Source organism: Loxodonta africana, chromosome 18 (assembly GCF_030014295.1).
Source record: "Loxodonta africana isolate mLoxAfr1 chromosome 18, mLoxAfr1.hap2, whole genome shotgun sequence".
In the NCBI taxonomy this organism is placed as follows: Eukaryota; Metazoa; Chordata; class Mammalia; order Proboscidea; family Elephantidae; genus Loxodonta; species Loxodonta africana.
The window spans coordinates 19,984,114-19,996,624 of NC_087359.1; the positions used below are offsets into that span (position 1 = coordinate 19,984,114).

The 12,511-nt window shown below is 46.5% G+C and overlaps 1 protein-coding gene across 3 annotated transcripts in view; it reads left to right on the forward strand.

The window, feature by feature from the left end:
* SLC39A11 (solute carrier family 39 member 11) overlaps positions 1 to 12,511 on the forward strand; it is a 450,990-nt gene that overhangs the window by 132,554 nt on the left and 305,925 nt on the right. For 2 of the 3 annotated variants that reach the window (XM_023556945.2, XM_064270820.1), the window contains one exon: positions 8,489 to 8,633. In XM_023556945.2, the coding sequence (XP_023412713.1) occupies positions 8,489 to 8,633 (145 nt within the window). The remainder of the gene's footprint in view (positions 1 to 8,488; positions 8,634 to 12,511) is intronic. The other variant, XM_003417282.4, reaches the window with a different exon arrangement.

The window sequence follows — 12,511 nt, forward strand, 5'->3', positions numbered from 1 at the left end:
CTGCAAGGTGATGCAGCAAACCTGAATGTCCAGAGCCCCAGTGGCCCAGCCGCAGCCCTATTGCAGGGAGGAGAGTGATTCATTACTCCGCTGATGGGCGGCAGAGCTGACTCTCAGGGCTGTGGGGGAAAGTCGACAACAGCTTATATTAGTCAGAGGTTTACCCTGGGAGCTGACCTCCTGGGGGCCTGCAAGGATTGAGTGAGAGAGTGTACATGGAAGAGCTTTGCAGAGATTAAAAATAAAAAGTCCCCAGAAATGAAAGAAAAGGTGGGTGTGCTACTGTCAGCAAAGCAAGAGAGGAACGTGGGAGAGAATTTCTGTCTGGGGTCCTGGCCACTCTTGCACAAGCCTAGGCCGGGTTCATTTAAGGCTCCATAAAGGCTCCTCTGTCCCTAGCAGCCCCCGTGCTTAGTGAGCAGACACCATGGAGGAAGGGGTGCCGTCACCCAACAGGTGGAGAGCCATACTGGCTGCAGAGGGGTTTCCTGGACCTTCTGGTCCTCCACCACCAGAGACATTATGATAAAGCCACGAAAACAGGGCTGACGTCTCTCCCCAGGGCTGTTCTTTGAAATTTCAAGGGGCGGGTTTCTCTGTTGTCCTCATGAACAGCTGGGAGTGGAGTGTGGGGATGTCAGGACTCCCAGAAGGGAGTCTGGGAAGAGCCCTGGCAGGCCATGTTAGGCCTTGGCTGGGACCACAGTGACATGGACAGCACTGCCAGGTGTGTGGATGGAGAAGAAGCTGTCCTGGGCATCACTCCAGAGACGTTTCCCGCAGCTTCAATTGATGCTCAACGGTCCCCAGCCCTTTGGAAGGCTGAATGTGGTGGGATCGAGTGCATAGGAGCATTGGGGTTGGGCCCAGGTGGAGGTGGACCCAGCTAGGGAGGGGCCCTGGTGAGGGTGGGCCCTGGGGGGGGTGGGTGCAGGTGGAGGTATTCGGGGTCTTTGTTTAGCTTATTAAAAAGGGCATCTTCTGTGTGAAGTTGGGGTGAGATTTCCTTAGTGTTCCCCAAACCACTGAAATAAAGCAGTGCGCGGCCAACAGGACGCAGCATCATACAGCTGTAAAAGGATGCGGAGGGGACAGAGGAGTCAACGTTTACCCAGCTGCCCCTTGCCTGAAACACTGCCCATCAGAAATCTGAGTGGTTTCTTCCCTTGCTTCTTTGCTTTGCTCCAATGCCACCTTCTCAGAGAGGCTTCCCTCACTCTTATCTGAAGGAACACTCCACCTTTACATTTAATAATGGGGTAATAAAAAAAAAAAAGGAAAGGAAAAAAAGACCATTGCTGTGGCATCAATTCTGACTCATAGCCACCCTCTAGGACAGAGTAGAACTGCCTATAGGGTTTCCAAGGAGCAGCTGGTGGATTTGAACTGCCAAACTCTTGGTTAATAGCTGAACTCTTAACCACTGTACCACCAGGGCTCCAGTAATGGGCTAGCACATGTGAAATGCTCAGAACAACACTTGGCACAAAGCTAGACAGAAATCCCTACCTGTCTTAGGCTGAGTTCTCTAGAGACGCAAAACCAGTGAGGTGTGTAAATATATATATAAAGAGAGATTTATATCAAGGAAAAGGCTCACGAGATTGTGGAGGCTAGAATGTCCCAAGTTCCTGGAGCAGGATGGAGGCTTCTCTTAATTCACATAGCCACAGGGGCTGGTGAACCCAGGATCGACAGGTCAGAGAGCAGAGTTCTTGCTCACAGGCTGTGAAGGTCGATGAATCCCAAGATTGGCAGGGAAAACCGCAAGCCTTCTCCTGATTGTTACCTGATTAGGGTCCATGCCCTGGAGCAGTGGAGCCAATGAAACATACTCCAAGTCAGAAAGAGTCGGAAAGTTTATTAAGGAGATGCATGCATCACCAGGGACCCAGCAGCAACACACGCTGTCCCTATGGAGTCCCAAAGAGCAGTTTTACATTAGAGCTTATATAGAGTCTTACAAGGGTTACAAGTGTCTTTGTAGTCCCCTGACAGACATTTCTTTATTAGGCTAAAGACATACATACCTGATACCTGGGCTCCAACTTTCCTGTGGGGGTTGTATGCCATAGGTAGTCCCGCCAGAACAAAAGATTATTTGCATCAGTTTAAAACAAAGAACCAAGTCATTAACATTTGGTCAAAACAAAGTCAGTAACAGAGGTATGTGAGGAGGCAGGCAGAGGAAGAACAACTTACAGGTTTATCATGGCCTCAGTTACGTTAAACTCTCAGTTGCCCATTTTTAAAAAGGAGAAAACATGCTGGGTGGTGTTGGGGTCATATGATTCATATCGCTACAGGGGCTGGTGAACACAAGATGGGGAGGTCAGAGGGCAGGGCTCCCACTCACAGGCTGTGAAAATTGACGAATCCCAAGATTGGCAGATAAACTGATAGCTCAAGTCCCAAGAACTGGAGGTCAGACGAACAGGAGGCAGCTGCAGGATCCAGAGTGAGCAAAAAGCCAGAACATCTGCATATATTCAGATGCAGGCCACACCATCCAAAGAAAGTCTCCTTCAACTGATTGGCTACCCACAGCAGATTCCATCATGGGAGCGATCATATATAAACACTGAGAATCATGGCCCAGCCAAGCTGACACACAATATTAACCATCATAGTACCTATTACTTCTGTACCAGTACTGCCATGAGCTACCAAAACCCAGTGCCGTTGAGTCGATTCCAACTCATAGCAACCCTATAGGACAGAGTAGAACTGCCCCCATAGAGTTTCCGAGGAGCGCCTGGCGGATTCGAACTGCCAACTCTTTGGTTAGCAGCTGTAGCACTTAAGCACTAAGCCACCAGGGCATTTATTTTTCTTCTTAACATTGTTGCTACCTGGCACTCTGTGTTATAATTTATTGTTAATTGGCTTATTATTAGTTTTTTATCTGTCTCTCGAACTAAAGTGCAAGATTTATGAGGATAGTGGGCTTATCTGTTATCTTTAGTACCTAATAGCTCTGGTATACAGTTGGCGCTTAATGCAGATTTTTTGAATACTTGAAGGCAGACAGACAGGCAAGCTTCCTAGAGAAAGGGACAAGATTCTTATCTTTACAGTGAAAAGCGGGGCTATGAGTTCCCAGCATCCCCAATATTACAGAGAGCTTTGGCGTCCTGATCATCCTAAATCTTTCTAAAGCAGGGTTTCTCAAACTTGGCACTATTGACATTTGGGCTGGATCGTTCTGTGTTGTTGGTGGCTATCCTGTGCATTGTAGGATGTTTAAGAACATCCTGTCCTCCACCCACTAGATGCCAGTAGCAACCCCACTCCCCAGTTGTGACATTGCCAGATGTCCCATAAACCAAACCAAACCTGTCACCATGGAGTCAATTTCGACCCATAGCAACCCTATAACACATAGTAGAACTGCTCCATAGGGTTTCCAAGGAGCAGCTGGTGGATTCGAACTGCCAAACTTTTGGTTAGCAGCCATAGCTCTTAACTACTGCACCACCAGGGCTCCCCTACGTGGCAAAAATTGCTCTCTGTTGAGAACCACTGTCCTCAATTAAAGCCGGGGTCGCTGCAAGCTGCACCTGACTAAATGGGCGTCTATGAGATACACTGCTGCAGCTTAAGCATGTATCAACGCTGAGGCATTTCTGCTGTACTGAAGTGGTTATCCTTCTATATCCTTCCCCCAGTTACGTGTCAATCACATTATAAAAAGAAGGAAAACAAAGGAAGATCAGCTGACACGTTCTCACGGTGTCACACCTTTTGTTGCTGAGTTGACTCCTCAGATGTCAGCCTGAGGTATAGAATTAGAAATAAACCAAGAGGTGGGACTCCATGGCGCATGGCACCTAGCACAGGCACCAGCTGTCTGTCAGTCAGGGATCGTTAGAGGGCATTTCAGCAGAGGGTAGAGACTGGCATTCTTAAAGTCGCTTCTGGGCCCCCGGGATTCCATACATCGGTAATGCCAACCTTGGCCATGACGTATCGTGACAGGTTGCCTCTGTGAGCTTCTTCCCACAGACCTGAAAACCAAACCCATTGCAGTCGAATCAATTCGGACTCATAGTGACCCTGCAGGGCAGGGTAGAGCTGCCCCATAGGGCTTCCAAGGAGTGGCTGGTAGATTCAAACTGCTGACCTTTTGGTTAGCAGTTGAGCTCTGAACCACCGTGCCACCAAGACAGAAGAGGCAAAATTCCTATTGCCCCTAGGATTCCACAGAGGGACCTGTGGAGTTTTACAGCGGTAGCTCAAGCAGAGCCAGGAGGCTTGTTTTTCCTTGTAAACGAGGTGAAACGAGGTGCTGGCTCCCTTGTTAAGCTGCATTGTGTGGAAGTTGCAAAGAGATGGATGGGACAATAGCGATGTATGAGACAGATGAGAAGACAGGAGAGGAAGGATTTAGGTATTCATTTTTAACATGTATTTGGTTTGGGAAGAAATGATGAAATAAAATTTCCGAATCATCAGGTACTCTTTCTTATCCCTGATCATCATGGTAATGGGAAGACAAGGGGTGTGTGTGTGTGTGTGTGTGTGAGAGAGAGAGAGGGAGAGAGAGAAAGATACAGTCAGGCATAACTTTCTTGAGATTCCTTCATGAAAGAAAACCAGTTGCTGTCCAGTAGATTCCGAATCATGGCGACCCCATGTGTTTCAGAGTAGAACTGCACTCCGTAGGGGTTTTAGTGCCCATGGTTTTTCGGAAGTAGATCACCAGGCCTCTCTACCGAGGTGCCTCTGGGGTGGATTTGAACCGTCAACCTTTCGGTTAATAGCCAAGTTCTTAACTCTTTGCACCACTCAGAGTCCTCATGAAAAAAACTTACCCCCCAAAACCCAGCTCTAGTATTTTCTTACAAGTGGAAGCATTTCAGTGATTGGATTATAAGCCTTCTCCTCTGCCACGTTAAAGCCATATTCTTTAAATGAAAGCTTAACTGTTTGTTTGGAGTTATTTCTGCCTGACTTTCAAAAAATGCCTGCTGCTCTTGGCCCATCCTGTTGATTCTACCTACACTCTTTCCCTGAGCTTTGTGGGATTTGGATGTGGTGGAGGTGGCTGTGTTGGTTGCGCGGCCAGCCCTTCCCTCCCCATTCCCTTGGAAAGCCTGCGCATTTGTAAGTGGCAGCAGGGTTAAGGGGTTCTGGCTGACGCCGAGGAAGAAAAGCTTGTTGAAGAGGAAAATTATTAAGAGACATCTCACTTTAATTTTAAGGTTTTTCTTAACGACGAAACCAAATATTAACCATTGACCCAAGCTGCAAAAGCCTGCCAGAGATAGCAATGTAAATATGCCTTTTCCTGCTAGCAGAGGAGGCAAGTCAAACCATTACTTCCTAATTAAAATCTCAAAAAGCTTCAAGACTGTAGGTGGGTGGAGGGCCAAATTATTAGCAACCCAGGCCAGAAGCAACCTGTTATCAGTGGATCTCAGTAAAGAGGGAAGGCAGCCCTCAGTCAGTCAGGTTAATATTATTAGTCAATGGCTGAGTTTTTATATTACCTCCTCCACTTCTCTTTTTTAAGCCCTGTTGTACCTAACTTGGAAACCCTGGTGGCATAGTGGTTAAGAGTTTGGCTGCTAACCAAAAGGTCAGCAGTTCAAATCCACCAGGTGCTCCTTGAAACTCTATGGGACGGTCCTACTCCATCATATAGGGTCACTATGAGTTGGAAATGACTCAGTGGCACTGAGTTTGTTTTTTTTTTTTTGGCTTCTAGCTTCTTTGAGCCGTTTGCTTTTCCTTCAATCAAAATGGCCTCCCCATATGCATATAGAATAACTGTAAAGCATAGATCTTATGTTTAAATTTCAGTGAGTTTTGATTATTTTTTTTTAACAGCTTGTGTTCCCATTATGGATTTATTTGTTCCTAACTGGAGCGCTCACTGAGAGGAGCTTCGGAAGACAGGCCTGGTGATCTGCTTCTCAAAGGTCACAGCCTTGAAAACCCTGTGGAGCACAGTTCTGTTCCGACATACATGGGTCATCATATTACTAGGTGGAAACCCCAGACTCTGCTCAGTGTGATTCATAATATTGGCCAATAAATGAGAGACCGAGGAGGAGAAGTAGGAAAGGCTCCTTTATTTCATTGTGCAACGAAAGGAGTCAGTTGGAGCTGCTGTCACAAGACTGCTCCATGAGGGCGAGGGAAAAAGTTACTTTAAGGGGGTTTACAAGTAGGAAGTTCATACAAGTTACATCAACAATATTCTTAATCACACTATGCAGGCACAATGGGGTTTACAGATAACTTTCAAGCAAAGGAAATAAGATTTTTAATGCAAAATTGTGGAGGAGGAAGCCAAGCAAAGAAAACAGGGTTCTGATGCAAAGCTGCCTGAGGCTGTGCCTTAGTCATGAATCACAGTTGATTCAAGGGCAACTAACTACAACAACAACTGGAACGTAGGGGTCCCGGGTGGTATAAACGGTTAAAGGTTGGAGGTTTGAGTCCTTTCAGGGTGCCTTGGGAGAAAGGCCTGGCAATCTACTTCTGAAAAATCAGCCATTGAAAAACCCATGGTGCACAGTTCTACCCTGAAACACATGGAATCGCCATGAGTTGGAGTGGGCTTGACGGCAACAGATTTTTTTTTTTTAATAATTTTTATTGTGCTTTAAGTGAAAGTTTACAAATCAAGTCAGTCTGTCACATATAAGCTTGTATATACCTTACTCCATACCCCCACTTACTCTACCCCTAATGAGTCAGCCTGCTCCCTCCTTCCAGTCTCTCCTTTCGTGACAATTTTGCCAGTTTCTAACCCCCTCTACCCTCCTATCTCCCCTCCAGACAGGAGATGCCAACACAGTCTCAAGTGTCCACCTGATACAAGTAGCTCACTCTTTATCAGCATTTCTCTCCAACCCATTGTCCAGTCCAATCCATGTCTGATGAGTTGTCTTTGGGAATGGTTCTTGTCCTGGGCCAACAGAAGGTTTGGGGACCATGACCGCTGGGATTCCTCTAGTCTCAGTCAGACCATTAAGTCTGGTCTTTTTGTGAGAATTTGGGGTCTGCATCCCACTGATCTCCTGCTCCCTCAGGGGTTCTCTGTTTTGCTCCCTGTCAGGGCAGTCATCAGTTGTGGCCAGGCACCATCTAGTTCTTCTGGTCTCAGGATGATGTAAGTCTCTGGTTCATGTGGCCCTTTCTGTCTCTGGGGCTCATAGTTATCGTGTGACCTTGGTGTTCTTCATTCTCCTTTGATCCAGGTGGGTTGAGACCAATTGATGCATCTTAGATGGCCGCTTGTTAGCATTTAAGACTCCAGACGCCACATTTCAAAGTGGGATGCAGAATGTTTTCATAATAGAATTATTTGATGGCAACAGATTTTTGTGACTGAAATGCAAGCCCCGTGAGGGCTGGGACTTTGTCCTGTTCTCTGTGTATCCACAACACCAGCAGTCAATAAATCTGTGGTAAACGAAGGTAAAGGAGCTCTGGTGATGCAGTCTGCGTCTATAAAAGATTATAGCCAAGAAGGTCCTGTGGGGCAGTTCTACGCTGTCACATGGGGTCACTATGAGTTGGAACCGACTTGATGGCTCCCAAGGACAACAAATGAAGGTGGAGATCAAAGTCATGAGTTTGTCCTAGTTAATGTGAATTAGTTGACTTCATCAGTTACAAAGCAGAAGGGTGACACAGCTGCCTTAAGGCTGTCTGGACATGACTCCTAATAGTAGGTGTGTTCCCTGTGACGCTCACTCTCCTTCCTTTGAGATGCTTTTGTTTGGATCTTCTCCTCTTTGATCTCATGAGAGATGTGAACATGGTGAATTCCCGAAAACATTGACCTTGGTTCCTATACTGAGGTTGCCACCCAAGTGAACCTGCCCTGTTGCTTTCTTTTGATATTTCAGGAACTAAGTCCATTGGGCCATTCACCGTGCAGCGATGGTGAAGGCAGTGTACACACCCCAGTCTTCTCCGATCTTCCTCCAATTTCGTTTTTGTCATCCCTAAAGTACTGCAAAGGAGCCCTGGTGGTACAGTGATTAAGTACTCGGCTGCTAATCCAATGGCCGCTCCATGGGAGAAAGATGTGGCCGTTGAGTCCACTCTAACTTATGGCAATCCCATGTGTTTAAGAGTAGAACTGTGCCCCGTGGGGTTTTCAGTGGCTGCTTTTTCAGAAGTAGATTGCCAGACCTTTCTTCCAAGGCACTTGGGAGGATTCGAGAAAGATTACAGCCTTGGAAACCCTATGGGGCAGTTCTACTTTGTCCTGTAGCATTGCTGTGCATCAGAATTGACTCGACAGCAGTGGGATTTGGCTTTGATTTGGAAAGCACTACAGCCAGAAAGCTTGTTGTCTTCCTAATGACCCTGCCTGGCCTGACACCTGGGTCTGGCCCGGGACTAGCTTAGCCCTGGTGCTCTTAGTAAAGGCTGGCCAAGTTGCCTTTGGGACCTCTGAGCCAGAGTGGCCCAGGGCATGAAGGTAGTAGAGGTGTTATAGTGATGCTACTGTTTCTTGTTTCAGGGTGCAGCAGAAGACCCTCAGACAGCCTTGGCACTGAACCTGGACCCTCAGCTGATGAAGAAGAAGTCCGATCCCGAGGGTCCTGCACTGCTCTTCCCCGAGAGTGAACTTTCCATCCGGATAGGTAGAGCTGGGCTTCTTTCAGGCAAGCTCTCTGCTGCAGACCCTCAGCTGAGCTAGACAGTCTAGGCTTGGCCCTGGTTGTAGGAGTTTAGAAGAGGGAAGTTACAGGCATTCCGTCCTGTCTTTCCAAATGCTGTAGCTACCACAGCACAGGGCTAAGCTGGCGTGTGGCCGCCTACCTTCACTTCTTGTTTGTTCTGCAAACCACCTGCTTAGTGTGCAGGAGGTAAAGGGACCTTTGGAGCGTTGTTTACCATGGCTTACATGTTACCTTCTGTTTGCTTTTTCTTGGAGCACCGTGAAGGACTGTCTTTAGTGACCAGGATGGGGCACCATACTCCAGTGGGCCAGGGTCACTCTGATGAGCAGTGGGCTGATTTGGGTCACAGAGCATGGGCATTTTTGCCTAGCCCTTCCCTCCTAATGCACCCTGAGTGAGCCTTCTCATTTTCATGACTTTGATCTTTTTGATTCATCTGGGACACTGGCTATTTCTCCCGCTGATCCAGTTTTGAGCCAGAAAAGTTGAAACCACTGACAGCAAATTCATGCCTTTTCTCCTAAATTAGAGGGACGTGTCCCTTGAGAACAATCAGATAGCAGCTTCCAAGTCCCTGGGGGTGCTGGGGGTGGAGTGGGCAGACTGGACTGTTCCCCACCAAGAAGAAGTTGAAGATGTGTTGGACTGCATTGTTTCCCCACCTCAGAGGGGTAGGACGACTCCTGTCCTTGCGCAGTCCCTGTGTATTCATATGGCATTTGGCTAACTTTAAGGCCAGTTAGCGTGAGGAAGGCTGGATGCCGCCTTTTCCTTTGAATTTATTTAAGAATCCTCACATTTGACTCGCAAACCCCTGGGGGCTGTGATGTGTTCACCCCTCATTCTCCCCAAGTCTTTGGTGGACCATGGTCTTGGTAACTAAAACCAGGCAAACAACTTTGACAATGGCATAAAGTTCTTTCTGTTTCCTTTTCTCTCTTGAGTGAATGGAGGAGAAACAAATTGGCGGCTGGTCACCATGTTCACATTAGTGACTTAAGGGAGGGTAGTCCTTTGACATGTCCATGCTGGCATCTTATTTTGATGTTTTCACCATACCTGCTCTGAGCCGATCTCCAGACCTTGGGGCAGTAAATGTAAAAAAGTTACTGCTGTGCCACACCAGTTCTCAATTACCTGTGTTCAGGTTATGTCCTGCACGAATTATTCATGGGGAACTCCAGTATCTTCTCCACTTGGGTTAATTCTTTCTGCCTTTCACAAGTTCCTATGTGGAAAATAATCAGGAAATAAAAAATTCATCCAACACAAGCTCAAGTAATAGAGGGTCGGAAGGGCAAATCTGCCCCGTGTACAATCCCAGTTGCCATTCATACTCTAATTAAAATGGCTTAGGTGTTATCTTCTGCTTTCTTTTTGTAGGAGCACAGTCCAGGACTGCTTGTAGTGAGTGACCAGGGAAGGGCACTGTACTTCAGGAAAGCTTGCTGTTTTCCTTGCTGGGCCTGTGAACGCGGGGCCAGAGGCCTTTCTGTCAATTGCCACCATCAGTATTGTGATACCAGTACCGGTTGCCTTCAAGTTGACTGACTGATGGTGACCCCATGTGTGTCAGGTAGAATTGTGGTCCGTTGAGTTTTCAGTAGCTGATTGTTTGTAAGTGGATCACCAGGCCTTTCTTTTGAGGTACCTCTGGGTAGACTTGAACCTCCAGCCTTTTGATTAGCAGCCAAGTGTACTAACAATTTGTACCACCCAGAGACTCCCCCAGTACTGTGCTAGGGCTCTGGTACGCTCCTTCAAAGATTTTATAGTCCTGATTCTGAGCCTTCTCTTTGAAAAAGTTGGCCAGATTTTATTCTATCCTGTTTTTATGCTCAAGGCCACAGGGAGAATGTTCAGTGCCTGTCAGTCAAAAAAAGTTAAAAAGTGATGATCCCTTGGGTCAACCTTTTCCCATGGGGCCATGGGAAGGGTGGGCCCAGTAAGGGTTGGCTTTGTAGGAGAACCTTCTGGAATTACTGGATCTTCTTGGCCAGCCCAGGGTTAAGTGGTAAGCAGGGGCTGTGTGGGAGGAAGACACGACCCTGTCCCTGGCTTAAGAACACCTAGGCACAGCCTGTTACCAGGTTACCAAGCAACCCTCCTTAGCCGTTGCTAACTGTTCAGATACAAAGGCAGACTCAGCCTTTGGGGAGTGTGAAGATGGTTTGCCAAGACTGAGAGAGCCCTACCATCTCTTGAAAGTTCACTGTTCTTCTCACCTGGATGCACCTGTGGGTATCAGGCAGTGGAGGACTTGAAAACTGATGATGGCTATTTGAATACTGGCCTCCTGCAGATCAAGCCTGAACATGCATTATTTGTACCATCTGGGTTTGCCCTTAAGCTTGCTATAAATGGAGCAAGGAGATTGGCTTAATGGATATTTAGTGAATAACACCAGCCTTAAAAAAATAATATTGGTGCTGCTGTTATAATGTCCCATAATTGGTTCGGCAAGAGGAAGAGCCACACTGTGGGAGAGAAAGTTCATCTGCTCTGAACAGCAGCAGCAGCGCGAGCTGGGAAAAGCATTTATGAGATTCTTTCCTATTTATGGTCTTGGTATCAGATGCTTTGCACTCTCAAGGCTGAGGGTATTTTGTGACTTAGCTGGGCCAGAAGTTCTTTGAAAACTGTCCGTCTGTCTCCCTAATTTTCTGTCCATCTGACCGTCCACCCACCCACCCTCCCACCCATCCATCTGTCCAACTACTTATTTATCTATCTCCAACTAGTTTGCTTTTAATCAAAATGTGAGAACATGGATTAACAGTAAGTAATTTTTCTTCCAAGTTCAAACCCCTTATGGTCAGTTCCCCATCGTAGACACATTGTTTTTAGTTTCTAGTTTATCCTTTAGAAATTTTATACTTACACAGTCACGCTTGGCCCATTGTTCTGTGCCTTGCGTTTGTCACTCAACAATACTTTGGGTATTTGTTTTGTAGGGTACCCGCAGGCCTATCCCGTTCTTGTTATTGGCCATGATGTGACCTCACTGGCCCCCCTTGGTGGCCCCTGAGGTTGTTTTCAATCTTTGCTGTTATAAACAGTGTGGCAGAGAGCATGTTTGTACATATATCTCTATGGACAAATAAATTAGGGAGTAAATTCTAGAAATTAGGCCAGGGGTTCTTTACACCTGAGGTCCATGAATGGGCACCAAAAGGCTCATGAACCTCATAAAATCTTATGCAAAATGTTATGTAAACATGTAATTTTTGGAAGGCTAAGGTCTACAACTATTATCACACTCCGGATGGCTCCATAACCCCGGTGTTAATCTGGATCTTGGGCTTCTCTGTCTCAACCTCTCTATTCAGCTGCCCAGTTGGACTTTGGTCCTATTTTTATTTTCTCACTAGCATCCTTTTTAGACTATGGAGAAGGCAGTAAAAAGTGAATCAACCGATTCTTTTACTTATTGTTAACTGCCCTTATTCAGTATTTGGTTTGCTCTGGAGAAGGAAGCTGAAACTCTTCAAAAGTGAACTGTGGTTTTGATTATTGGTGAGTTCCATTAACCTGTACACATGTACACTGTGAGCTGGAGTCGACTCGATGGCAACTGTTTGGTTTGCTTTTTAGCATGGCAGATGGAGAATTGTCTATACTTTCGTGCATCTATGGAAGGAACAGGAGTATCATTTTCAGTAGAGAAAGAGGTGGATCTAGGTTAGGAGATTACATAGTTGTGAGGTGGCACCCCTGTATTTTCTGTAAACCATTTCAAAGATTGTTGCGGGGGGGAAATGAATGGGTACTTAAAGCCAGGAAAGCATAAACTGTAAGAAAATCTGGCTAGAAATGGATCTTTCTTTAATGTCCTACTTTTTTATTATAGGAAAATTCAC